General features: G+C 51.8%; 1 protein-coding gene across 1 annotated transcript; it reads left to right on the top strand.

Moving 5' to 3' along the window:
• Csf1r (colony stimulating factor 1 receptor) lies at positions 1-27,681 on the top strand. The gene is made up of 21 exons (XM_003477348.5): positions 1-206; positions 4,366-4,623; positions 4,900-5,184; positions 6,259-6,395; positions 7,058-7,217; positions 9,978-10,164; positions 12,483-12,598; positions 12,712-12,832; positions 12,948-13,138; positions 14,715-14,830; positions 19,914-20,040; positions 20,182-20,286; positions 20,701-20,811; positions 21,543-21,705; positions 23,673-23,761; positions 23,869-23,966; positions 24,965-25,087; positions 25,168-25,279; positions 25,888-25,987; positions 26,538-26,646; positions 26,733-27,681. Exons 1-21 carry the CDS (start codon positions 158-160, stop codon positions 26,913-26,915), a joined length of 2,940 nt encoding a protein of 979 aa, XP_003477396.1. The 5' UTR covers positions 1-157; the 3' UTR covers positions 26,916-27,681.
• The last annotated feature ends 109 nt before the right edge of the window (positions 27,682-27,790 follow it).

Genomic DNA, 27,790 nt, shown 5'->3' with positions numbered 1-27,790 from the left:
AGGAGGAAGAGGAAGAGGAAAACAAGACAAACAGCCAGTGCAGTCGGGAGGCGTGTGTGTCCAGCGGTCCCCATCCCTGTGGAGCTCATAGCTGGGAGCCAGCTCCCTGAGCACCCTGCAGCCCTGCTGCACCATCCCACAGCTTCTCACAGAGGCCATGGGCCCAGGGGCTCTGCTGGTCCTGCTGGTGGCCACAGTTTGGCATGGTAAGTGCAGAATGGGGGCTTTGTGTAACAGACAGGGCCCATGAGAAGACCCTGGAAGTCATTGCTGCTCTGGGTGTCTCCACTCTGTGCGTCCATCTCTCCAGCACTGGCCTGGACTGTAGGTCTGACGCTATCTGAGGGAAAAGAAGGTATGGGTGGGGTGGATCCAGTCCAGCCAAGACTGTGGATCTGACCCAGCTTAGCCACTGGGCTGGAGTGTCCTGAGAAAGTCCTTGATCATCTCAGGGCTTCAGAGTCCACTCGCACTTGCTGGTGGGGACAGTAATGGACTAGACTAAAGCAATGCTTCTGGCACATTTGTATGCCTATAAGAAATTATCTGGGGACCTTATGACAAATCAGATTATGACTCCGTAGGTCTCAGGTGTACCCTAGAGCCTGAATTTCTTTCTTTTTTTTTTTTTTTTTTTTTTGGTCTTTTTCATTTTTATCGGTACCAGGGATCGAACTCACGACTGCCTGCTTGCAAGGCAGGCGCTTATGCCCCTGAGCTAAATGCCCAGCCCCGAGCCTGCATTTCTGACAAGCTCTTGGGAGATGCTGCTGGCCCAGCCCTACAGAGTACAGTGAGCCCCTGATGGCTCTACCTGCCCTGCTAGGCTGTGACTCCAAGGGGTCAGGCAAGGCTTGGCTCAGACAGGTACACACGGGCAGCGGTCCTTCCATGGGAAGTTTGGGTCAGGAGTCAAGGTGAGACACAAAAGGTTGGCCTCTCTGGTGCAGGCTTCAGGAGTGTGGCGTGAGGTACGAGAGAAGTAGTGTTAGATGGGGATGGTGAGCAAAGATCTTCTGACCAGGACATCACGGACACTGGCTGGGTCTCTGGCTAGGGAGATAAATGGGGGTACCCACCCCCAGGCAGCAGCACTGTTGCAGAATTTCTACCTTGGAGGGTGCCAGTCTAGGGGCAAAGGGCTGGTGTACTTAGCCATGGTGCCAACAAGCACCCATAGTTGGCCCAGCAATCTCATTCCATATTCTACTCCGTCTTCCTCAGAGGGGCCTTCCAGGGGGTAGGGGTCTGGTGAAAGGAAGGGTGGTCTCTCTCTGGCTAGCAACCGGGCTCCTGATGAGGAGACGGCTCACCAAGGACCTTTGGCTGCCCCACTCTCTCCTGGCTTGAGTGTTTGTTTTATTGGGCTGGAATTTGCGTGCATCAGAAAGCACAGATTCTTGAGTGTACAGTTCAGTAGGGTTTGACAAACACACATAACTGTACTGTGAAGGCAGAGACTGCTCTTCTCACCTCAGAAAATACTGCCCTGTCCTGTGCCTACCCCAGAGACCTGTGTGTGGCTGTGTGTGTGGTGGGGAGGAACGTCCAGTGTACAGCTCCAGGGAAAAGAAAAGATGGGTGTAGGGATCTGGAAGCTCAGCAGAACAGTGGTGAGTGAGTTGGGCTATGGGGGGCTACTGTGAGGGCTTAGGGGGGTTATCAGATGGGGAGACATGAAGGGCCCAGGGTACAGGGTGCATGCCCTGCAGGAGAGGGTAGAGACTGGAGCCTGGGAACTGGGATGGAAGTGTGTCAGATGAGTGAGAAGAAGGGGACTTGGGTCTTGGGTGACTCGGAGAGCTGAGATGAGAGAGGCAAAAAATGGACAGGTGCAGAGGCTGAGGCAGGAGGATCATAAGTTTGAGCCCAGCCTGGGCAACTTAGCTAGTTAGTAAGATCTTGCCAAGAAAGAACGGAAGAAAGAAAGCAAGAAAGTAGGCAGGCCTGGTGTGGCAGTGCATGCCTATAATTCCAGTACTCAGGAAGCTGAGGCAGGAGGATTGCAGCCTGGGCTACAGAGTAAGACTCTGTCTCAAAAAATCCAGAAAGGAAGGAAGGAAGGAAGGAAGGAAGCAAAGAAGGAAGGAAAGGAAGGAAGACTGGAAGAGTGGAAAGGGTTTAGCTCAGTGGGAAGTTTCTGGGTCAATCCCCAATACCAGAAAAAGAAAAAAGAAAAAAGAATAATGGACAGGATGGGGGCATCCTCAGCCAGTGTTTATCAAGGTTCTGTTCCCAACCTAGGGAAGGTTGGGATCTGAGCAAGCCTCCCTCCTCACCACCCAAGCCCCTGGAGGAAAGGCAGAGGCAGAAGTGGAGGGGTCAGCTCTGTCCTGCATGAATATGCAGCAGGGTAAAAACGAGGCCAGCATTTTTCCCTGACCATGCTTCCAGGAGGCCGAAGCAGGGCTACCGGAAGAGGCTGGGGGAAGAAGGGAGGGAGCCACCTGGAAGACGAGGCTGGGGCAGAAAAGAAGCAAACACAGAATCACAACACCCAAGGCTGGGGGATGTTGCATAGGAGCTTGCGGCCTTATAGATTAAAATCCCTAGGTATCAAAATGACAGGCCCAGAAGGGACATTAAGAATGTAGCAACAGAGCTGTGGGCCAGGGCTCAGGCAGCTGAGGAAGCCCAGGGCTGCAGACCTTCACAGCCTCCTGGACACCTGGGGAAGGAGCTGGGATGGCTCCCGCCCACTGGAGAGTGCCTGGGCTCAGACGCAGCAGGCTGCCTGACTGCGAAAGAGAGATCCTGGGTTAGTGTGAGCCCACGTTGCAAGCTAATTCCCAGGGCTGGGGAGAGCTGCACTGAGGGTGCCCAACTGGTTCTGGCAAGACTAGTCAGAAGGCAGGAAAAATGACATTCTTCTGTTTTCCGGATCGTACTACATAGGAGGCCTCAATCACGGGTCCTGGCCTTGGGATACTCTAGGTCACTGGGTCTCTTGTAATCGAGCAGATGCTGGGGTAGAGAGGCTGCAGATTTCTGATGGGTTTGAAACCAGAATATAAATGAAGACACCTTGAAATGGAGAGAGGAAGACTTTCCAATCCTGGGCTTTAGAGAGGGGGTGCTGGGGACCCCTATTTAGGAGTGTCTGTAAAGAACAATGGAAAATGGTGATTTCACCTGAAGCCCTGAAGCCCTCAGGCTGGCATGCAGTTGTGCCGGATATTGGAAACAAAAAGGGCTGGAACAGGAGGGCTGGATGGCTGAGGGCTCGAAGGGGGCAGAGACACCCTCAGGCCTCACAATCTGTGGCATCCAGGAGGGTTCTGCCCCTCCTGGGATCTCCCACTGCCTGGAGAGGGGGCAGGGGCCAGGCGGCAGGGAAGCAGAAGTGAGACCACCCCCAGGAGAAGGCTGCAGGCTAAACGGAAACTGGGGGCCAAGCTGGGCGCCAGCAATGTGTTTCCGCACACATAGGCTGGGGTGTACCTAGCAGCCCCCCCGGGAGGCTGTGAATCAGCTCTCACTTCCCTCCTTTACCCCTATTTTAGACCCTGGAAAAATGCTGACACGGCAGAGGCGACAACTGGCCTCCTTCCCTGAAGGCCTGACAAGGGTTTCAGGTTCTCCTTTTTCCTTCAAGAAAATTTTCCTTAAAAGAGATTGGCTTCACAGTAAGCGTAGCAGTGCTGGGGTGCACAGTGGGCTCCTGCGGAGCCCACAAAAATAAAGGCTAAGACTTATTCTGACATAGGTGATTTCTAAAGGCTTCTACGTATTTAAATCATCTGACTAGCCAATGAATGCGCACAATGATTGTCCTCATTTTATAGGAGGGGAAACCATGGCACAAACTCTCCAAGCCATTCTTCTATGCTGTAGACCAAATATCCAGTGGGAGGAGAGGGCACATCAGAAGACTCTCGGCACCTCTTTGCTTTTGTCTCTTCCCGTGTAAATTAAGACCAATGACTTGGCCCCGAATACTCCATTTCATTTGTTTCTTCATTTGCTTGTTTGAGTCCTGCCTTGAGCTTGGGTCTGAGTATGGTGCTAGGGGAACGGGCCACTCTGTACACAGGTGAAAGGCTTTTATTCTTGGGGAGAATGTCACTGCAGGGAAGATGAAAATGGAAGGTTAGAGATGCTGGAGGGACAGAGACCTGGGTGGAGGCCAAGGGAAGTCCCTAGCCCCCTCTCTCAGAACACTGGCTTCCTGGATATCAGAGATGGCCGCTCATCCCTGAGCAGGTTTGGGTTTGGGAGCTGAGCAATGAGCAGAGGGATACAACATGTTCAAAGTCATTCTCGGCACTAGTCCATCATTGCCAAGGGACCACCATCTCTCAGTCAGGGTATGGCCCAGGAGGTGCACCCCAGGCCTCACTTCTGTCTGCCACCCCTTCCCACTAGGTCACGGGGTTCCAGTAATAGAACCCAGCGGCCCTGAGCTGATTGTGCAGCCAGGTACAAAGGTGATCCTCCGATGCACGGGCAATGGCAGTGTGGAATGGGATGGCCCCATCTTCCCTCACTGGAACCTGGACCCCGATGCCCCCAGCAGCAACCTGGTCACCAATAACGCCACTTTCCAAAACACGGGGACCTATCGCTGCACCGAGTCTGGAGACCCCCAGGGGGGCAGCGCCATCATCCACCTCTATGTCAAAGGTGAGGACTCAGCCCTTCCCAAGAGGCCTGGTCACTTAGGCCCCACTGTAATGAGCAGTGAGCTGGCCCCTGCTGCTAACACTCATAATAAATCAAGTCCACATGTCTGAACGCTGACCACAAAGAAGGACCTGTGGCAGTGCTACTAATTCAATGTCATCTTCACAGTAACCCAGTGAAGTAAGTGTGATGATGACTCTCATTTTCCAGGGACTCAGGGGCTTTAGAATCTTCAGGGAGGGAGAACAGTGGTAATGCTGTGCCTCTCTATCCCAGACCCTCGCAGGCCCTGGAACCTGCTGGCACAGGAAGTGACAGTGTTTGAGGGTCAGGACGCCCTGTTGCCCTGTCTGCTAACTGACCCTGAGCTGAAGGCGAGTGTCTCCTTGATGCGTGTGCGTGGCCGGCCTGTCTTGCGCCAAACCAACTACTCCTTCTCGCCCTGGTACGGTTTCACCATCCATAAGGCCCAGGTCCTCGAGAGCCAGGACTACCAGTGCAGCGCTTCAGTGGGCGGCCGGAAGTTGACAACCCTTGGCATCCGACTCATCGTGAAGAAAGGTTTGTGGGTGGGGAGGCACTGCCCAGGTATGGAAGCCCAGAGAGGGAGCTGGCAGCCATGCAGGAGCAGCCAGGAAGTAAGAGACATTTCCTGCACTTCTGTTCAGTCATGCCTCAATCATCTCTGATCACGAAGGGCAAGGTGTGGCAGGGGCAGGATAGAGACCCCATGCAAGTAACCAACTCACCAGGCGGGATCATCTGCCTACAACAATCACTAAGCACAGCAGTGAGCTAACAGATGTGTGGGCTCGGGGAATCCGGCTGAGCAGGAGACCACCTCTCTGCCGGGGTGTCTCTGGGCCTTGAGACATTGAACCAGTGCATCTTTCATTCTCCACAGAAGGCACAAAGATTAATTCCATGCCTGTGATGTGCCAGACTGTGAGAGATGTCACATTCATGGATTAGACACCCTACTGAAGTGTCAGAATAGAGAGAATGCAGGGGCTGGGGCGTGGGGGTGAAGGTAATTCTGCTAGTTTGTGGAAGCCTTCTTTAGGGAATTTTAAAGCTAAAGATCTGTAAAATGAGAAAATCCCGCTCTTCTCAGCATGGGGGGAAAAGCACTGCAGGAGGGAAAGGCAAATGCAAGGTCCCTGCGCGGTACCAGCCAGCGCGGCTGCAGTGCAGTGAACAAGGGTGACAAGGGGCAGGGTGTCTGGAGCAGCCTTGGAGTGCTATGGGCTTTGGTTTTTATGCTGAGGGTGACAGGCAGCCACTAAACATTCACACGAGACAGAGGTAGGACCCAGTTATATTTTTCAGAGGTCACTTTGACTATAATTTTTATGGGGTTCAGGGGGACACAGGGAGGATTTCAAGATGGCTGCTGCAGAAGTGCAGGGCAGAAAGTAGCCCTGGAGCTGTGAAGGTGGTGGGGATGGAAGAAATGGACTTTCCGAGGTCCCTTTAGGGAACAGGGCTTGCTGTGGGAGAAACTGAGGCATCAAGGTTGCCTTCCAGTATTTGGGATGGGAGAATGCTGGGGACCCCAGCAGCAGCCAGGCTCATGGCAGGAAGCGGAGTGACCGCCCAGGGCTGGGGCTTCAGGGGGCTTGTCTCCGGCCTTAGTCCTTTCAGGGCCCCCGACTCTGACACTGCAGCCTACAGAGCTGACGCGGATTCGAGGGGAGGCTGCCCTGATTGTGTGCTCAGCCAGTGACGTGGACGTGGACTTCAACGTCTTCTTAACTCGCGGAGACACCAAGGTCAGTACCGGCCGATGTGAAGTCTGGAGGGGGGCAGTAGAGGTGATGCCCACCCAACCTGCCAGCACACCAGGCTCCCAGAGCGGAGCCTCCAGCTTCTCGATGAAGGAGTTTCTGGGCTGAGGGTGAGGACCCGCCTGAGATCTCGCTGCAGGCAGTGGCTGATCCAGAACCAGAGTTTAGCTCACACTACTGAATCTTGTAGGGGAGGAAGTAGGGGCGTGACAAACATTCCTTGATCTTACTCCAGTTTGTAGACAGAAACCAGCCAGATATGAGCTCTCCCCTGAATTAGAAGGGATTTTGAGGCCACTTTCAGAGCTGGTGAAAAGGCTATTCCAAAGACTTTGGGAGAGAGCGGGGAAGAGAATGTTTCCAGGAGACAGTGTGCCAGGCTGCTTCTCAGAGTGCCTTCTGCCCCAGCTGTTCCTCAGCCTCCATTCATGCTGCAGTGTGCCAGGCATGGCCCCAGTCTTTGTGTCCATTACCCCTTACTAAAACTCCAGGATCAGTCCCATTTTATAAGTGAAGAAACTGAGGCTCAGAGCTCAGTCCCTGGCCAAAGATAGGCAGGTAGCAATTCATAGGTTGACGATTTAGACTCTGATGGTTTTAATCCCTTAGCAACCCTGATGTACCATCTCTCTCTCTTCTAACTGCAGCTCAAAATTTCTCAATACTTTGATTTCCATGATGACCGTTACCAGAAAGTCCTGACTCTTAGCCTGAAGGAAGCAGGCTTCCAAGATGCTGGCAATTATTCCTGCACAGCCCAAAATGCCCAGTTCACCAACTCTACCTCCATGATCTTCAGGGTAGTCGGTGAGCATGAGGTGGGGGTGGGACCGGGGGAGGAGGGCAGCAGGGTCCAAGCAGCGGAAAGCTGATGGCAAGGAGGACACTGTTTTTTTTGTCTTGGACCTGGCCAGGGATCTGCAACCCTGGAGCCCTGGTAGAAGACCCTCTCTCCCCACTCGGAGCTCCTACTGTGTGTGGCTACATTTTGCATTAGCACAAATTTATTTTTCCCTCTTTGGAAACACTGAGGGTTTCCTCCAACTCACATCTGAAGAAAGTGGCCTGTAGTGGGCTAGGAACATAGCTCAGGGGCATAAGTGCCTGCCTGGCAAGTGCAAGGTCCTGAGTTCAATTCCAGATACAAAGAAAGAAAGAAGAAAGAAAGAAAGAAAGAAAGAAAGAAAGAAAGAAAGAAAGAAAGAAAGAAAGAAAGAAAGAAAGAAAAAGAAAGAAAGAGGCAAGCTAGCAAGCTCTAAACTGGCACAGGAGAAATCAAGGTGGGTGAGCTGGGCCGAGAGGTGGACAAGAGGAGGAACAGCATTGTGGCAGAGGGCACAGCATATATGAGGCCCAGAGACAAAGCAAGTATGGAGTTCTGAAGAAGCAAAACAAGCTGACAGCAGCAGAGATGTGGAACTGCCTGAGCGGCGGCCTCAGCAGGAGAGTGGAGAGAAGGCAGAAAAAGGCAGAAATGTGAGGGTGCGGGAGGGGGCTTCACATTTACCCAGCTGAGAGGTCCCTGAAGGTTTCACGAGGACAGTGATGGGCCCTGATTGCGCAGAAGGGGTCCTGGTGGTCAGGAGCAGCCATTCCTGGGCAGCAAGCATTCCTACCTGCCTGTGCCAAGGATCACCAGGACTTTGGTTTCCCTATCTGCACAATGAAGATATTCATAGTAACTACCCCAGATCTGTTGTGAGAACTAAACGAGCGTATTGGTAAAAGCAGACCAGCCTTGCACAGAGTTCACCCTGTCTAGGGTGCGTGAGGACACCCTGTCTGAGAAGGCTCTCTCTCATCATCGGTGGGTGGGGTGGCTGGGACAGTGCTCAGGGCACAGTGGGGAATGCGTAGTATTCAAGATAATGCAGGAGGGATGATTCACAAGGTTGCTGGCCACTTTGCTAAGGGATGAGAAGAGATGAGACCTGGCTAATTGAGTAGGGAGCAAAGGCAGTCACTGGACGGCAGTCACTTCCCCGAAAGGGAAGCCAGCAGGAGGCCTTTAAGGGGAGGCAGGCGTCATTTGGTCCAACCATGGTTCTGGTGTTGAGTGTTACAAGCGTCAGAAGGAGGCAGGAGAGGAAACATGAATCACTTCCCAAGAATATAGCCAGTGCCCTGACTGGAGGCAGAATCTGGGGTGGTGGTGAGAACTAAAGAGGAAGAGGCGAAAAGCACGTAGAGGTGTCTCCCAGTCATGGCAACTATTCCTATGTGTTTCTATGCGGGCAGATAGTGGTCACTCAATAAATGTTTGTGAGCATTCACACGGTTGATCTCAATGCTGAGACACAGCTGCAAGTGAAACGGGTATAAAACCCCGGCCCCATGGGAAGTCTGTGCTCCAGAAGAGGGAAGAAAACACTGGGTGAAATACATTTTAAAGGACAAAGAAGTGTGCAGCACTGCAGTGTTGATGGGGTGATGTCTGAGGGAGTGTCACAGGGAGGCTGGCGCTGGGACAAAGACTTAAGGCCCATGGAAAAACAACAAACCCTGCAGAGAGAAAAGAGAGCTCGGGCAGGGGGCAGCAGTGGTTGTTTTTTTTTTTTTTTTTTTGTCTTTTTACTTTTTATCAGTACAGGGGATCGAACTCATGACTGACTGCTTGCAAGGCAGGCGCTTATGCCGCTGAGCTAAATCCCCAGCCCCCTACAGCAGTGTTCTTAAGATGTTGTGGTCCAAAAAGGCAGGAGAGGTTATGTGTATTAAAGAGATATACTCATTACCAGCACATGCAAAAAATTTAAAACAGCACATTCACATTTACTTACATAATGAAACACACAATTTTAAAATGTATTTTCAGTTACAATCTAGAAATCATTGAACAAAGAAATAATAGCAGTATTTACCAGCGTTCTCAGTGTCTCTCACACATGATATACTATTGCGTATCACACGCCCTTGCAGAGCATGTGCTATAAGACAGCTCAAAGGTTATGCCTGGACATTAACCAGGTACAAACCCACAGCTCCGCATGACCCTGCACCTGTGCACCTGATGTATAAGACAGCATTTAAGGCAAGATATCAGCTTCAACCTCCCGAGGGCACAAGGCTGTGCTTGCTGTTTTCAAGAAATGAATCGGCAAGTGGGGCTACAGTGGAATAAGCCCAGGACGAGTGATGTATCGTCAGGCTACGATGCAATAAGATTTTTTTTTGTCTTTTTCCTTTTTATTGGTACCGGGGATCGAACTCATGACTGCCTGCTTTCAAGGCAGGTGCTTATGCCGCTGAGCTAAACCCCCAGCCCTGATGCAATAAGATTTAACAGAGTGTTGTTGAGGACTCTGTAAGGAAACAAGGGAAGAAGGAGGGGGACATGTTAGAAATCTACTGCTATGGTCCAAGTTAGGGACTAGAATGGCAATGGTGGGGGTAGTGGGGGTGGCTGGCATTTGGATGGATGGGTGGAAGGATGGATGGAGAGTGGGAAGAGAGGTGTCAGGGACAAGTCTCGGTTGGGGGTAAAGACCGTAAGTGGCACACAGAGGTAGAACAAATAAACTAGGGCACCTTTCCACTAATGCTAGATCTCTGTGCGTTGCTTTCCAGAGAGTGCTTACTTGAACTTGACCTCTGAGCAGGACCTCCTCCAGCAGGTGACTGTGGGTGAGAACATCAAACTCGAAGTCAAGGTGGAGGCCTACCCCAGACTGCAAGGTTATAACTGGACCTACCTGGGACCCTTCTCCGACCACAAGCACAAGCTTAATTTTAACATCACCAAGGGCACATACAGGTACAACTTGTTGCTTCCTGTCTGCTTGATCCCACAGTCAGGTAGGGATGTTTCAGCTAGGAATCAGGGTACTTACATCATGTCTCAAGCTTGCTGTATGACCTTGTATGTAGCCCGTCTCCTTTCTAGGTCTCACTCACTGTCTGGAACCTCAGTATCAGTCACTGGTGTCTGAAGTTTGAATAGAATTGGCTTATCTCTCTGCCCTACATTCTTGGGAAATCTGATGTGATCCTCAAAAGTTCTATCACTTCTACCTTCTCAGGGTCCCTCAGGGTCCCTCATGAATTGTCAGCCTCTCTCCTTTTCTTCTTTCATGGCTGGTCCAGATATGTAAAATGACCCTCATCCCTATGAATTTCCCCCCAGGACACATTAACAATGACTGAACACGCTATTCTCTATGTACGCAGGCCTAGAGCAGAGTCAAAACTCCTCTCGTGAAGTGTAATCGTATTAAACTGCCCTCTTTCCTGTCCTCTCTCCTAGAATCCTGTTTCCCACATTCTTACGATTTTAGAAACATTTTTCTTGTCTCCTTGTTGACTATGTCTTCAGGGTCTTATTTTCCCATCCAAAATGGCCTAACCAGGTTGTTTCTAAACAAAAAGGTTTCTTCTCTAAGAGGATCACTGTGAACAGGTATTAAAATACACGTCTTACCCTGTTCTATCAGGATAAGAGAATGCACCTCCAAGGATAGCTGATACGTTACATGCTTACCGCTTCCCCTCAATGGTGACAGACACCCCTAAAGTACTTTTCTGCGACTCTTTCCTGCAGAATGTGGGTGAAGCCTCAGAGTCTTCTTCGATACGGTTCCTATTTCCAACATAGTTGGTCCATGAGGAGACCCATTTGCATCCCTGAGCTGGATAATCTCTTAGCGATCTTCCAACTTCAAAACTCTCTGGAGATCTCTTTTCATTTTCTGAATCTGCAAACCTCAATGATTTCCAGATCTTCCTTGTTCAGCATCAGAAGCAGCAAGGTACCCCGTGTCATCTTTCTGCTCTCAGCTCGCATCCGGTGCTTTCTGACCTGGGCCTCTGTCTTCCCCTTGCCTAAAGCTGAAGTTCTGAACCCAGAGCCTGTAGACTTGTGGGAGTGGGCTGATCTGTGGATAAGTTTCAGAGGTCCACAAGCAACAGAGACTCTGCGGGAAGGAACTGTAACAAAGTGTTCGAAGACCATTCAACAAGGGGGCAGCCAGGCCTGGGCACCAGAGTCCACCAAGATTTAGCTCATGCAATGGCATGCTCATGAGGGTACATTTGAGTCACCCCTAAAATTAAGTTCATTGCAGTTGAAGGAGTAGATGCTAGTTGTCTCCCAATCTGATACACGGTACTCACTTCGGTAGTACATATTCCAAAATTGGAGCTATACAGATATTGTTAGCCTGGCCTCTGCCCAAGGGCAACGTAAACATTCGTCAATTGATCCATGTCACGCTTTTTTAAAAGAAGAAATTAACATGTGTAGCAGGTTCCAAATGCCAAAGGTCTCACAGAATGAGTTTGGTTGTCTGTTTGCTTGTTTTTGAGACCAGATTTGAATACCATAGATTGCAGCCTAGTAGGAACTGCACCACTTTCAAGTAAAAACTGGTAATTTGCTGTCATTTATTGTTTTTTAAAAAACTATTATTATTTGGTGGTGCTTAGAATTGATCCCAGGGTTTTATACACGCTAGGTAAGCACTCTGTCTACCATAGAGCTATATCTCCAGCACTGCTAGTGTTTATTTCTTTAAATGTGTTTATTACATAAATGCTACATTCATTCTGGACAAATTATAAATCAGAGGTTAAGAAAAGAATAAAAAATGACCTGGAAGGATTCATTCAAGATGACTTGTTAGCATTTGCTACCAGGATTTTTCTATAATTAGAGTGCCATTAATTTGAGTACCCATAATGAGTTAGGTTCTGTGTCAGTCACCCCAGATATGTAGCAGCCTCGCACCCTCAGGCCAAGATGAATAACCGTGTATTACTCTCACAATAAAAAGTGGAGGAGCAGACAGGTTAAGTACTTGTCTAAGGTCTCACAGACAAGAAATGGCAGCACAGGACTTGAGGCCTGGAACTGGGGCTTTGTGTTCAGCTGCCTGTCTCCCTCATAGTCCCTTTGGAGGACTGGCACTTTAAGAAATTTCAGCAGGGATTGCTTTGCATGTGAAAGCACCTTACAGACATCCTGTCTACCAAGTCTTCAGAAGAATACTTTCATGGCCTAGACACTTTATCAAGAAGAAAGCAACCTTCTTAAGGCTGCTGTCTGAGCCCCGGGGGGCTCCCCATCTCTCCCTGCAGGTACACCTCCAGCCTCATCCTGACCCGTGTCAAGCCCTCCGAGGCTGGCCGCTATTCCTTCCTGGCCCGGAATGAGGGGGGCTGGAGTGCTCTGACCTTCAACCTCACCCTGCGATGTGAGTGATGGGGTAGGCTTTGCACATAGGCCTGGGTTTGGAGTGTCCTGGGAGGGTGGGCTAGAGGCCTCTGGGGCTGATACCGCTCTCCTCCACCCTCCTTTCCTCCTCAGACATCCCAGAGGTCAGTGTCACATGGAAGCTCATCAATGGTTCCTATACCCTACTCTGTGTTGCCTCTGGGTACCCGCAGCCCAATGTGACCTGGCTGAAGTGCAACGGCCACACTGACAGGTAAGTGGGTTCTGCTCACCTCCCTCACCTGGGCTGAGGGGCTGGACACCCATAAGTGGGAGGGGATCCCAGGCTGGGGATTCGGAAACCCTGAGTCATGTTCTGCTCTTCCCAGATGTGATAAGGCCCAGGTGCTACGTGTCTGGGAGGACTCGAACCCTGAGGTCCTGAGCCAGAAACCCTTCCACAAAGTGATTGTTCGGAGCCAGTTGACCATTGAGACCCTGGAGCCCAACGTGACCTATGAGTGCAGGGCCTCCAACAGCATGGGGAACAGCTCCGGGTCCACTGGGCCTGTCACTAGAGGTGAGCCTCGCTCCTCCCAGTCCTGACCGGCATGCACAGGTGGAGGCCGGGGTGGGTCCCAGATGCTGCCCATCCCCCAAGGCACCAGGCCAGGAGTCCTGTTGGGAGCAAATGCCAGCCATCCTGAGATCTAGCTCTCTGGGGCAAGCCTGGCTCCTCCTGGCCAACATAGCTCCAGAGGCAGGGCAGGGGGAAGTAAAACTCATGGGACTGAAACCCAGAGGAAAGGCAAGGAACACGTGAAGTCAAAGAAAAGGCAGCCTGAAGCAAGCTGACCCGCTAAGCACGTGCCTGCCCTGTACCTCAGTCATTAATTCACAAATATGGATTTGGCATACATGCTATGTTCTGGGCAATTACTCTCTGCAGGGACCCAGTGCCCCACAGGGGTTAGAGTCTGGCCAAAGAGACAGGCAGTTCCAAGCCTGAGGACAGCTAGAACAGCTTCCTTCATCCCTCCCCACCCACCCCCTTCCCCTGAGGGACTGTCCTTTCCATTCAGGGCCCCGTGGGAGCCACAGGCTGTGCCCTGTGGGAGCAGCTGCCCAGAGCTGATGTCCAGCCCTGTGCACAAATGCAGGCTGCCTTTCTCGCTGCACAAAAGTTCCCCAGGGCCAGTTCTCTGGTTCTTAGAGGCCCATAGCAACCTCTAGCCCTCAGCAATCAGGTCTCAGTGTCTATACACCAGACACTGGTGGGGCTCTCTGGTCCCAGAGGATGCAGAGCAGCCCCTGACTGGCCCCCGTGCATCCCAAGGTCCTGTCACTCCGTACCCCTTCAGCCTCACTGCTGGTGGTTGTATGTTATAATAAAACCAACCACACCAGGCATTGTGCTAAGCTCGTTGCTGGATTATCTCAATTTACTCACAACCCAAGGAGGTTAAGCCCTATTTTCCTTCATGTTTGGAGGATGATAAACCTGAGACTTAGAAGTCATTGGTTCAGTGTCATCCATGTGGCATAAGTGAGATTTGACCTCAGACCCAAGTTCCTTCCTGATCTAGCAAGAGAATAACATCAAGAGGACTGAGGTTATAGATCCTGGAAGAGGAGTCCCCAGGACCATAAGGCTGGCCCTCAGACCCTCGGAAGGGCTGTTTTGTTCCAAGGGACATGTGAGGAAGCTGTAGGGGATATGCTACAGTGGAGGTCAATTTCAGTGCCACCTCTGGGCTTTGCCGTCTGAGCTGCAAGTAGAGGAGCTGAGTTCCTTCACTGGGCTGTGTGCAGGCAGTAGATGAGCCCTGGGCCAGGCTGCTGGAATGAGGCTTATTGTACTGGAGGGGCTGGGATTGCAGGACTTGGGAGTCCCACAGCCACAGGAGGCCCTGGTTCTAGGTATGGGTTTCAGGATGGATCTGGAGAGGCTGTCCTCCATGCCTCTCCTGGAACAGGGTCTGCAGATGCTCACTGAGCTCTAGGGGATTCTTGCTTAGCAAGAGACACTAAAGTTAATAAGCATCAGCTGAGCACCTACTATGTTCCAGGCAGTGAGCTGGCCTGGTCTCATGGAGAGGCAGAGGGGGAGGCCTCAAAGGCCACTGCCGGCTCACTCCGCCGCCCTCCCCTTTTAGAAGTCCACGGCAGGCAGCTTGAGGAGCCCTTCTTCACACCGGTAATGGTCGCCTGCATCTCCATCACCATCCTGTTGCTGCTCTTGCTGCTGCTGCTCTTGTACAAGTATAAGCAGGTGAGCTGGGGGGTCGGGAGGGAGAAGCATGGCCAGTTCATGAGGACCAGGTCCTGGGACAGCCACATTTGAGTTTCACCACCGGGGGGACTATTCAGTCCCCACCTCCTTCCACCCTGATACTCTCAGTCATGCAGTAAGCAGTTACTTAGGCCTCTGACACTCTGTCCCAGTGGGTTTCACTATCCAGGGCAGGAGTAGCTGTGACAGTGAGGGAAACCTTACAGAGCTGGTGGCAGGATCCTGGGGGAGCTTAATCGGGGGATCCTATTCCAGCCCAGGTTTCTAGGTGCCCAGTAGGTGAGATGGGCACACAGAGGGCATCTCTGGGGCTGGTCTGAGTCTTGCCCTTATGTAGCACATAGATTCATGGAGGAGGAAGTCCTTTTTTATTTAGTATGATTATTGAGGACAGCGCCATTCACTGCCTGCTGTGTACTTAGGGCACTGCCTGTCTGGCTGCTGGACGATAGTGATTTTGGCACATTTTATGAAGCGTGCTGCCTACGTCATCTCACTAACTGCCCTCCGCAGCTGTGGTGTGCAGATGGCATTACTAACTCCATTTACAGGGTCAGAAGCTGAGGTCCGAGAGGCCAAGCCAGTTGCCCTTGTCAGTGGCTGGTCAATGACAGACTCTAGTTTTTAACCCGGATGGCACTAACCCCCAAACCATGCATTTAGCCACTTTGGGAACATCAGCTCCTCTTGTTTTACTGTTAAGACGATTTGGAGGCAAGGAGCATTCTGCCTGGTGGGACTCTGAGCTCAGAGGGCTGAGGATCCGCCATGGACAGAGAGCTGTGGCACTCATTCCAGCGCCTGCACCACTTGGCTTGCTAAGCCATCTCCTCACACGAAATATGAGAAAATTGCACTCAGAAGCCCAGAAGGTTCTGGCCAGAAGTTTCCGGGAAGGTGGTGTGGTCAGAGGTGGTGGATTCTCCCATGGCCATGGAGAAGGGAGCCTGGAAGAGGTGGCCTTAGTGGGACAGGCTTGGTCGGCTGGGGAAGCAGCAGGAAAGATGAGACTCGGGAAAAGGCATTTTCCTGAGTGTGTGCAGAGGAGCAGGTGAGCGCAAGGCCACAGTGGGCTCTGGGGGTGGGACCCGGAAGAGGAGGCAGAAAGGGTGTGGTTGAGGCTCAAGGGGATGAGGATGAAGCCCTGCCTGCAGGTCCTGGGGTGTCTATAGGTTTGAATAGTGATCAAAGGATGGGTAACCCCTGTTGCATCCTCTTTGTGGCCTTGTCCTGGCCATCCTTGGGGGCCCGAGGAGAAAAGAATCCTAGCTGGAGCAGGCAGGACAGATGAATAGATGTGGGCAGCTCTGAGCTCAGGCTCCCTGTGCTTGAGCAGCACCTTGAATAAAAAGATGGCTGTGAATGGAGCTCCTAGGAAAACAGACCCAGGTCAAGACTCCAGGGGTCTAGACCCAGCTCTGTGCTGCGCAAGGCTGACTTACTGTGCTCCTGGGCCGTCTTGTACAGTAGAGCTGGGTAATCCTTAACAACCCTCCTCCTCTAGCATAGGAATCCCCTGCTGTTCTGCTAGAGGAGCCAGGGGCAGGAGTGGATGATCGTAGCGCAAACCCTGGCTCTGCTGGCCTGTCTATGGGACCACAGGAAAATTGGTATCTCCAGGCCTCTGTGTCTCCATCTTAGAGCAGGGTTAATCATGGAAGGCTGTCATGAGGACCCCATGACCTGATGCTTGTAAAATACTTGATGGTATAGACAGTACTCTGCAGTAGAGCAGATGCCTCATTCCAGGAGAAAGTCGAATGGGGAACCCACGTGAGTGTGAGGTTGGATATATCCTTGACCACCCCAAAGCAGTTGGGCCCCGCTCACCACCTCCAGAGACTAAACCTTACTCCTGTGGCTGCGGCTCCTTCTATGAGAGCTTGGAGGGTGCAAAGGTTTTCCCTATACAGAACTGGGAATTACCTTCCAGGCCCCCGCTCAGCCAGCCCTGGAGATGCTCAGCAGGGTACAGGACTCCTACAGCCTTCTCTGCCTGTTGAGTTGTGGTTTGGGGACACTTTATGCTTTCTCTATGGGGACATTTTTGGAACATGTACTCTCAGTCACTTCTTTGTTACCTATCCAGGAAGTCCAACTGCCTCCTGAGCCTTGGGCTCTCTCTTCCCCAACATCCATTCGCCACATCCTTTAGCTCCCCTAAACTGGGATACCCCTCAATGGGACAAGAGGGCTCAAGTCAGCCATCCCATCCCCTGCCTCAGGGCCCACATCCACTCCTCCTCAGCTGGGCACTTAGTCCGACCTGTCCTCCGGCGGCCGGGCCTGGGATAAGCAGTGGCCCATCTGTGGAAGGGTTGTCTCTCTGGCTCAGGGCTGAGTCATCACCTCCTGTCCCCTAAAGAGACAGGAGAGGGGGGAGAGGAGGAAGAGGAAAGGGTAAGAGTCAGCAGGCTGTGAGGAAGGGAGCCAGGGAGAGAGGGCGCGGAGGAGTCGTTGAGGATGCTGGAGAAACTAGGCCTCTGCGGCCTGGAACCCCGCTCTGGAAACAGGAGGGACCCCCAGGGATTCTCTCAAGGAACATCTCAGCTCTCCACTTCCGGAGGCAGAGCATTCCCTGCATAGAGCTTTCTGGTCTGCATGGGCTGGGTGCTGGGACTTTAATGTCTCCATTCTCAGTTCAACCTCAGAAGGGAAGTTAAAAGAGGCGAGCTGGGTTCCAGGAACAGAGGAAATGACATCCAACGAGTGTCCAGCCCAAGGTCCTGCTCACAGGAAGTGCTCAGTGAGCCCCCACTGCTGCCATTTCAACATCTACTCCAGTTCTGAGGAAACTGGCCAAGGTGGCCACACTGGAGCCACATTCGAGAGCCGTTCAGAGATGGCACAGATCCCTGGGAGGAGCGAGGAGAGGGTGGGGATTCTGAGGCAGGCAGATGGCAGGGGCTCAGCACTGGCATCTGGGATTTAGAGATGTGAGATTCCGTCCAAATCACTTCTGCCCCCTTGACCTCCTCCCATTCGCCCCTGCCAGCCAGAGCGGGGAGAGGCTGACTCAGCCCAGCTGCAAGGGGACAGAGGAAGGAGAAGTGATGGTGGGGTGGGTGGGGGGACACAGCCCTGGCCACAGAGGTTCCTGCAGATGGAAGTGGCCAGGAGAGGTCAAAGGGCTCCTTCCTAATCCATTTGTGGTCTCTGCCTTTTGGTGACAAAGGTGCCCACCCACAGGGTTGGAATCCTCAGAGGCTCAAACAGTTCCTCCTGTGGCACGTTTCAGTCTCTCCTCCCAGGCCATCAACAGATGTGCTCAAGTTCACTTGTAACCTGCTCTCCCAAATCAGAGCCCAGAAGTTCTTCTTCATGCCTAGCTGTAGTTTTTTCTCCCAAATTACTGAAGCTCTTTCCTGTAGCTACCTGGAGTGTTTCTCTTAACCTGGGAAGACACAATCATAGAATACCCTCCTCCTTGACACCTGTTCACCCGCCCTCTAGCTCCTCGAGCCGGGTGCTCAGGGAAGGATCCCAGCTGCTAACACAGCCAAGCTGGTCTATACCCAAGGTGACCTGAAGGGGTTGGTCTGCTGACTCAGTGCCTCAGTGTCCTCCACCTCCCATCCCAGCTTCCACTTTCCCCCTACATTTGGCCTTTGGTCAGCACCTCTTGTGGGCACGATGCCCTTGTGGCAGCTGGGCAGGAGGGACAGGTGGCTGCTTCTCCTCCCCGGGCTGGACAGAAACCAAAGCCTAGGAGGGAACCAAAACCAGCCAGAGGAGAGGCTCACCATTTAGGGGCACTGTCTGGCACCCACCTGTCTCGGCCTTCGAGATCTCCTTGCCTCTGAAACTTCCCCTCGCTTCTGTGTCCGTGTATCAGTGGCCTTCCTGTCCCTTGACTGCCAGGCTATTTCCCTCTTCAAGACTACAGCATTTGTGCACACTGTGCTTGGAAAATCCTTACAGCTGGCTCATTGGAGGCCTTGCCCTACACTGCTCATCACACTTTTCTGTTAATCTGCTTTATTTTCTTCACAGCAGTATTTGAAAATTCCCACATGTACGCTTATTTGAGTTGAATATATTCTTAATCCCTAAAATGCAAATTCCACGTAGGCCCACAGTTGGTCTCGTTTAATGCTGAAACAGCTTCAGCTAGCACAAATAGATGTTCATAAAATGTTTGGAAGGGACTGTTATTCAGCCTTAAAAAGGAAGGGAATTTTAATGCACTCAAAGGCACAGATGAACCCTGACATTAGGCTAAGTGAAAGAAGCCAGTTGGAGAAGGCTAATGTTTGCAATTGCACTTACATAAAGTACAGAACAGGAAAATTCAAAGATACAGGAAGTACTATCATGGCAGGCAGTGCCTGAGAGGAAAAGAATGCAGGAATGTAGAGTTGTCTTTTAATTGGCCTAGGATTTCAGGGGTTTTTTGTTTTTTGTTTTTTTTTTTTTTTTTTTTTTTTTGGTATTGGGGATCGAACTCATGACCTCATGCTTGCCAGGCATGTGCTTATGCCACTAAGCTAAATATCCAAACTTAGGACTTCAGTTTTGCAAGGTGTGTTCTAGAAATTGGTTGTGCAACAATGTGAATGTATTTAATGCTGAAATGCTTACTTAAAAATGGTTGAGATGGTGATGTTATGTTACGTATATTTTACCACAATTTAAAATAAAAATTGGGCACGGGGTGTGTGGTTCAGTGGTAAAGCATGCACTTAACCATGCATGAGGCCCTGGGATCAATCTCCAACACTGCAACATGACTAAAAACTTATCAGATGAGAGGGAAGGCAGGTGGGTAAGTAAATGGGTATATCTCAAGCTCTACTCTCCTTTCTGGTCTAGTGATTACCAGAATTATCAGAGATATATTATGAGATATAATATACAGATAAGGAAACTGAGGCTTGGAGAAGGGAAGGTCTCATAGTAAGACAGTCCGGCAAGGACTGGCCGTCAGCATCACATGCAGGAGGTGCTGCGGCTCACCCTGGCTTCCTGCCAGCGCTTTGGAGCTTCCCCCACCCACTGCTCCTGGGGGATGAGACCAGAGATGGGCCTGCCAGCTACCATTCGGCTCCCTCTCCTTCTGCAGAAGCCCAAGTACCAAGTGCGCTGGAAGATCATTGAGAGCTACGAAGGCAACAACTACACCTTCATCGACCCCACCCAGCTGCCCTACAATGAGAAGTGGGAGTTCCCCCGAAACAACCTTCAGTTTGGTGAGCTGGGCTCCCAGCATCCATCCCCATGCTGGGGGCCCCATCCTCCCTTCATGGGGCCTGTGGGGCTCTAGGAAGCCTGTGGGCCCTGAGCAATAGACTGTTTGGTACCCAAAGCCCTAAAGAGCCTGTGTACGGCAGGTAAGACCCTTGGAGCTGGTGCCTTTGGGAAGGTGGTAGAGGCCACGGCCTTTGGTCTGGGCAAAGAAGATGCTGTCCTGAAAGTGGCCGTCAAGATGCTGAAGTGTGAGTGAGAGAATGCTGGGCCCTGGGGTGGGGGCTGGGAAGCAGTGTATGCTGGGAGTTTCAGCCTGCTGGATTTGGGGGTGGAGCCGGGAGTGGGGAGTAGGACACAGCTTTTCATGTGAGGCCATTCTTCCTGTGATTCCTAGCATGGAGAAGGTGTTGGTCAGTTTTTGGGTGGGAAAGGGCTTCTGACAGTCCCAGGGATGCCAGGATGCATAGAAGTCATTAGGGGCACGGGCTGGTTACAGCTTGGCTTCCTGTTACTCAGAGGCCAGGTCAGTAACAGGCCCATTCCCCTCTCTTTCTCCCCCTAATCTGTGTGTCTGAATTTCTCCTCCTCTCTTTTTTGGCCTCTGGGCCCTCTGGGTGTCTGTATATCCCCCGCTTGCTCTGACCTGTGACCCTGTTTCCCAGCCACAGCTCATGCGGATGAGAAGGAGGCCCTCATGTCGGAACTGAAGATCATGAGTCACCTGGGGCAGCATGAGAACATAGTCAACCTTCTGGGAGCCTGCACCTACGGAGGTGAGGGGCCTGGTGGGAATGGGGCCCATGGTCTTGGGGCCTTTGGGGGTGGGTATCTCAGGGCCCTGAGGATGCCTAGCTCTATCCTCCCCTTGGTATCTGTTCCAAATGCCAATTGCAGCCCTGCCTTAGCACCCTTGACATTCCTAGGCCAGACTCCTGGACTAAGTAGGAGTTACAAGGGCTATCAAAGCTCTGGTCCAGGGTTCATAGCCATCTCTGAGCACTGGCAGGAGATGAAAGCAGTGATTTCTGGCTGGGCGTCATGACCTATGCCTGTAATCCAGCACACAGGTGGGTGGGGTGGGAGAGAGTCACTGTGAGTTCAAGGCCAGCCTGAATTACATAGTGACACCATAATTTAGAAAACAAAAGCAAGAACAGAAAAGTGCAGCTTTCTGGACTCTTGTTTCCAGAGGATCTGTTTCTGTAGGTCTAGAATAGAGCTCCCAAATCTATGTTTTAAGAAGATCCTACCCAAAAATGCTTGAACGTTTACTCCAGGGACCTCAAAGATATTCCAAAATGCCATAGATTTCTTTTAAAGGAAGAATTCTTGGACTTAAAAAAAATTTTTTAAGTTCTTCTGTGTGAGATCGATGGGGTTTTATGGAGGTGTCAAGAAATCTGATCAGAGATGGGATTAGAATTTAGGTGTTGGGTCCCAGGCCTGAGGTCTAACTGTCCCCAACCCCAGGCTGCTGCTCAAACCATGCTCTTGGCTGTTCTAGGCCCTGTCCTGGTCATCACTGAGTACTGCTGCTATGGCGATCTGCTAAACTTTCTGAGAAAGAAGGCTGAGGACATGCTGGGACCCAGCCTGAATCCAGGCCAGGACCCTGAAGGCGATACTGGCTACAAGAACATCCACCTGGAAAAGAAATATGTCCACAGGTAGCACCCTGGCACAGGACAGGGAGGAGGCCAGGACGGGGAGGTGCAGCCCAGGTCTGTCCGCAAAGCCAGCTTCAGAGTAGATGGCCCTCGAGTGACAATTTATGCCATGAGGAATAGCCAGCCAAGAACTCTAATTTTCTACCACATATTCCCATCATTCAATAAACATCTGAGTACCTACCATGTTGTGAGAAGATGGAGGGCAAAGATGGGCAGCTCATAGGCTGGAGAAAACAAGAGAAATCATCACTTGAACATATGTAAAAGATCAACCAGACTTCTGCCTGGAGCCCTGGCCATAGATGGGAGGACTTGGGGGATACTTGGTTTCTCCCACCACATGTGGTATAAGAGGCTGCAGAGTACCTATTCCACTGAGGAGTGGCTGGCCTCAGTGCCCATGTCACCATGGAGAAGTGGGGACAATCAGTTGTTGAGTGAGAGGAGGCAAAACAGCATGACGATGGGCAGCTCGCTGCTTCATTCTGGCCTCAGTTTCCCCAGGTGAGCCATCAAGGTAGTGAACCTCTCAGGGTTTTTCTGTCTCTGTTGTTCTATAATGTTTTGATTCCTGGAAGCCACACAGAGGCAGATGGACAGAACGGTATGGGGAACCAGAGAAAGGAAGTGGCAAGTTTCATATCACCCAGGAGGCAAGGCAGGTGCAGAGCTGAGGTTAAACTGCCCTCTTGGCTTTGAGGGCAGCGCTCACTTTAGCCACCTGCTGTCCTGCAGGTCTTGCCCTTGGATGACTGGTGGCACTCCACAGCCGGACTATAGCCAGAACTAAATTAGAACAAGAGGGGTGTAGCAGCTGCCAGCCCTGGGGAACAGAAGCAGGAGGCCATCTTTCTCACCCTGTCCCCTCAGAAATAGGAGCCTGAGCGGGTCTGCTTCCTCTTCTGATACTGACACCCCTCTGAGAGGATGGAACCTGCAGAGCTAGATCAAAGAAAAATGAGTACCAAAGCACAGTTTTTAGCTTCTATCTTCAAATCTGCAAGCAGAGAAAGTATTCTCAGTGGAGAAATTTCAAGGGCAAGTGGCATATGAACCAATCCCTCCAAAGGGATCCCAGCTCTATTAATACAGAGGTATTGTTTCCAGAACAAAGGAGAGGGCGGTTTTGCCATGGTCACATCTGTAAACAAAATACCGAGTTCTCTTTCTGGGAACATTAGCGTGTGGGCACTATCAAGGTGGACATCCCCAGTGCAGAGGGACGGGAGGTAAGGTGTTCAGAATTCCTGTCTGATGGAACTGTTAGAAGCAGTAGGGGCTTTCAGGTCTAAAATAGCCCTTCTCAAACTTACCTACTACACAAGAACAGGGATCCCTGTGGGACTGCTAGAAACTCATATCTTGGGCCCACCAACTCAGACCTGCTCAGTCACAATCTTACCCTAAGAAACTCCCCAGGTGGTCCATCATGGGTCTCACCCCAGGGAGATGGAAAGCTGTGGGTAGCCGTGTTTGCCCCTAGAGTTTCAGAGTGGTCTGAGTATGACATTGTTAAAAGTTCCCCAAGGATTTTTATGTGAAGTTGGGGTGAAAGCCAGGTGTCTAGAGAAGAGAGGACTCGAAGAAGGGGTCACAGAATGTGCTCAGATTCCAGCAGGGTTGTTATGGGGGAAAACACACTTTTTGGTGGCCCTTGATAAGGTAAAGACCAGAAGAGGAAAGTTCCATTGGCATTAGGAGCAGGGAAGTACTTTCTAACAGGCACAGCTGCCCACAGATAGGATGGGCTGTATCTCTGGCATGGGGGGTATCCAATCAGAGTGCAGTGATCACTAAGACAGAATGCGGCAGGGAGTTCATCAGAAAGGGATATTCAGGTTGACTTCATGTTCCTTCCCATTCCTGATGGCTAGGAGAGTTCATGGGGCAGCTGGAGGCTAAAGCCTAGACTGGGCAGTACAGCCATGGGGACTGATCACCCATCAACCTTCTCTCCTATGTAGGGACAGTGGCTTCTCTAGCCAGGGTCTGGACACCTATGTGGAAATGAGGCCAGTCTCTACTTCCTCAAATGACTCTTCCTCTGAACAAGGTGAGGATGGACCAGAAGAGAGGCAGAAGGTTGCTGGGAGGCAGGGTGTGGGATTAGAGAAGAACAGGGCTGTGACAGGGATGCCCTGATGCTTCTTCCCACCCCAGGCCTGGACAAGGAGGAGAAACGGCCACTAGAGCTCTGGGACCTCCTGCACTTCTCCAGTCAAGTGGCCCAGGGCATGGCCTTTCTGGCTTCCAAGAATGTAAGTCACAGCAGGCACACATTTGTAGTCCCAGCACTTAGAAGGCTGAGGCAGGAGGATCATCACAAGTTTAAGGACAGCTTGGACTACATAGTGAGACCTTGTCTCAGAAAGACAACACCCCACCCCCCCACCCCCCCCACCCCCCCCCCCCGCCCCAGAATGCAAGTCAGAACCGCTCTGGTGCTCAGGTTGTGCTGATGTGGTTGGTCAGAGTCTTATGGGGCTGAACGAATGAGAAGGGGGAGGAAAGGGGAGTAGGTCGGGGAGGGAGGATGGGGCTGAAAGAGCGCAGGCAGGCGGGCTAACTGTGCCCAGGTTGGTTTTTCCGGAGGGGTGGGGCCTCCAACCAGGGGAGTGTCTGTTTCCGGGAGAGGTCCAGAAGGGTACTAGTTCCCCAAACAGGTTTTATGCACTCACTTTTACTCAACATTGTAAACGGGACAACAGTTGTCTCCCCGGGTGACACACAGCCTCATAGGATGAGACCAGAATCTTCTTCATGGGGTGGTGAGGACATCACAGAACCAAATACTTTTAGCCCAGGATTAAGTGCCCAGCAGTGAGCACATCCTTAGAATAGAACAGACTGGGGGGTCAATGGCTGGGGGTGACTTTCATTTTTCTCCGAGCCTCACCCTCTTTATCTATAAAAATGGCATAATCACAATTCTCTGAGGCTAAAAATTGAGCATTAATGTGTACTAACACTTAGGGAGGCACTGGGCCTGGCGCTGGGAAACCCTGAGGGTAGCAGCTGTCGTAGCTAGAAGGGCTCTGGAGGTAAGGCGGCGGTGCCTTCTGCACATCTATCTGAGCACATTACATCTTCTCAACCCCTGCAATGTGGCAGATTTGGACAGGAGCTCAGGATAGAGGACAACTGATGCCGACTCCTTCAGGGGGACCCCAAGACCGCATGGGAACCCCTCACCCTTCCCCATGTCAAGCTCAGATAGGGAAGGGCTGAAACTAATTACTGCAGTGCTTCCCCTCAGTGTATCCACCGGGACGTGGCTGCTCGAAATGTGCTGCTCACCAATGGGCATGTGGCCAAGATTGGGGACTTTGGGCTGGCTAGGGACATCATGAATGACTCCAACTACATCGTCAAGGGCAATGTGAGTGCTGGGAAGGAAGAGATGGGGTAGGGAAGGGACAGAAAGCCAGGGCCCCAAACAACTAGGGATGATCTTTTCAGGCCCGCCTGCCTGTGAAGTGGATGGCACCAGAGAGCATCTTCGACTGCGTCTACACAGTTCAGAGCGATGTCTGGTCCTACGGCATCCTTCTCTGGGAGATTTTTTCATTGGGTGAGCTGCTGGGTGAATTCCAGGCCCACCTTGGAGCCTGGCTACTCCACCAGTGTGTCGTACCTGGCAGAGGCAACCAGTCAAGATGCCTGGGGCCCAGAATAGCGCAAGGGCTGGCCGGAGTAAGCAGATGGGCAAGAGCTTTCAAATATAGCACTGCAACTTTTGTGGGCTGGGCGGATCCTTCAGTGCTGACACAAATGGCCTCTGAGCCCTTTCATTTGTTTCCCTCAGGCAGTTGCTTTTCTCTCTGATACTGTTGGCCCTCTTGGCCCAAAGTGACATACTCTTGCAGATGCAGCTTAAGTAACTAGCCATTTCCTGAGGACCAGACACAGGGATTTGTGCTAAGCCCTCAAATGCACTTCTCTACCAACTTCCTAATACCTGGCACAGTCCCCACTTGGTCCACCTGACTGCAGAGCCTGTGCCATGGTTCTGTGTGGGGTTAGCATCTCGTGCAGCAGGCCCTGGGGAGGAGTAGCTGCTGCACTGGGGTCCAAGTCCAGGTGGGGCCCTTTGCACACCGCCTCACTGGGACACAAGTGAGCGGGGAAAGAGGAAGACAAGATTCAGTGTGGCCCCTTACATGACCCTGGTCTTCATAGGACTGAACCCCTACCCTGGCATCCTGGTGAACAGCAAGTTCTATAAGCTGGTGAAAGATGGATACCAAATGGCCCAGCCTGCCTTTGCCCCGAAGAACATGTATGTGATGGGTCCTGGGGGAAGGGGATGCCAGGCTTTGATCGGAAGGGTATATCTTTCTCTGCTGAAATGCTCCAGGGGCAGGTTTTCATCTCCCCACAATAGACTCTAGAAAAACCCTCTTTTCCCCTAGTTCAGTGTTTTTACTAGTTTCCAGGCAGCCTGGGGGATGGGCTCAGATAAGACTCTGAACTGGGCCAAGCCCTAACCACAGCCAGACTTGTAACTTATTACAATGACCTTGAGGACACTGGATTTATGTCTCGAAATCGGGGTGATGAGAACATTCTCCAAGGGGTTACCAGAAGAACTGAGGTAAAGACAATAAGTACTGTACCAAACTTTTTTTCTTCCCCAATGCTGGGGATGGGACATGGAGCCCCATGCACGCTAGATGAGCAGTCCACCACTGTATGTGCTCCATCCCACAGCTCCCAAACTCACGCCTGACTAGGTTTGGGATCTCCACTGGACAGGTCTCCGTAGGATGTATATAATGGTCCCCTGACACAGAGGCGCTTCATAAGGGCAACTTCTGTCCTATCTCCAGATACAGCATCATGCAAGCCTGCTGGGACCTGGAGCCCACTCGCAGACCCACTTTCCAACAGATCTGCTTCCTTCTCCAGGAGCAGGCTCAAGCAGACAGGAGAGAGCAGGTGAGGTGGTGACGGGTGGGCAGAGTAGCTGGAGCACACAGGGTTTGGTCTGATCTCTGGATTGTCCCCGCACCACCCACTCGCAGGACTATGTTAATCTGCCAAGCAGCAGCGACGGCGGCAGTAGCAATGGCAGCAGCGGCAACAGAGGCAGCAGGAGCAGCAACAGCGAGCCGGAGGAAGAAAGCTCCAGTGAGCAGCTGGCCTGCTGTGAGCCAGGGGACATTGCCCAGCCCCTGCTGCAGCCCAACAACTACCAGTTCTGCTGAGGTGGTGACAACAGGACAGGAGCGCTCTCTCTCCACCACCAAGCTTCAACTCCTCCATGGATTGGGCAGCATGGGGAGAACACACAAACTCTGCCCTTGGTCATTTCCATAGCTTGGCCCAGCTCCAAAACTTGGGGATGTGAGGGGCTTGGGGGAGGTCAAAAGACCCCACTCCCAGAGCCTGGGCCATCACTGCCACTTAGGGGCTGAGCCCTTTCAACCCTCCCCCACTGTTCTCATGATGGTGGACTCATTGTTTGCCGACAACAGTAAAACCCCAGCTAACTCCTACCCTTGTTTGCACTTGGCTTCCCAAACCCTCTCACATCTCTATGGAAATGGACTGTTTGGATGGAGTGCTGAATGCTGAGAAAACAAGGCTCCTGGGGGCCCAGCAAGCCATGGCATTATATTCTGAACCAAGCGGGGCAGCAGGAGCCGAAGGAGTGCTTTCAGACCACAGGTCCCTTGGGCACGGTGGCTCCTCTGCATGACTCTGATAGGACCTTCCACCCTTCGCCCTACAGCCTTCACCGGGCAGCCAATCCTACCCTGGACCTGGCACTGCTGTAATGAGCCACATGGCAGCTAAATGTGAGGGGTGCTCTTCTCAGTTCCCTGCCATTCTGGGCTGGAAGGCAGAGGACCTTGGTGTGTGCTGGTCACACCAATCAAGAAGTTCACAGTCCCCCAAGCTGACGCATTGTAACTAACAGTCATGCTGCGGGATGTTCTTTGTAAACATTAAACTAACGGCATTAATGCAGCCAGCCTCTGGTATTTTGTGTCACGTAAGTGCCTACAAATTTCTGAGAATCTTCTGTTCTTCCTTCACATGAAGTGACAAGCCCAGAATCCCAAAAGCCTGACCACAC

Source organism: Cavia porcellus, unplaced genomic scaffold (assembly GCF_034190915.1).
Source record: "Cavia porcellus strain 051 isolate PalLab524CR breed Dunkin Hartley unplaced genomic scaffold, mCavPor4.1 scaffold_21, whole genome shotgun sequence".
NCBI lineage: Eukaryota > Metazoa > Chordata > Mammalia > Rodentia > Caviidae > Cavia > Cavia porcellus.
Note: the sequence above shows the minus strand (reverse complement) of the source record. Positions and strands in the feature narration are given on the sequence as shown.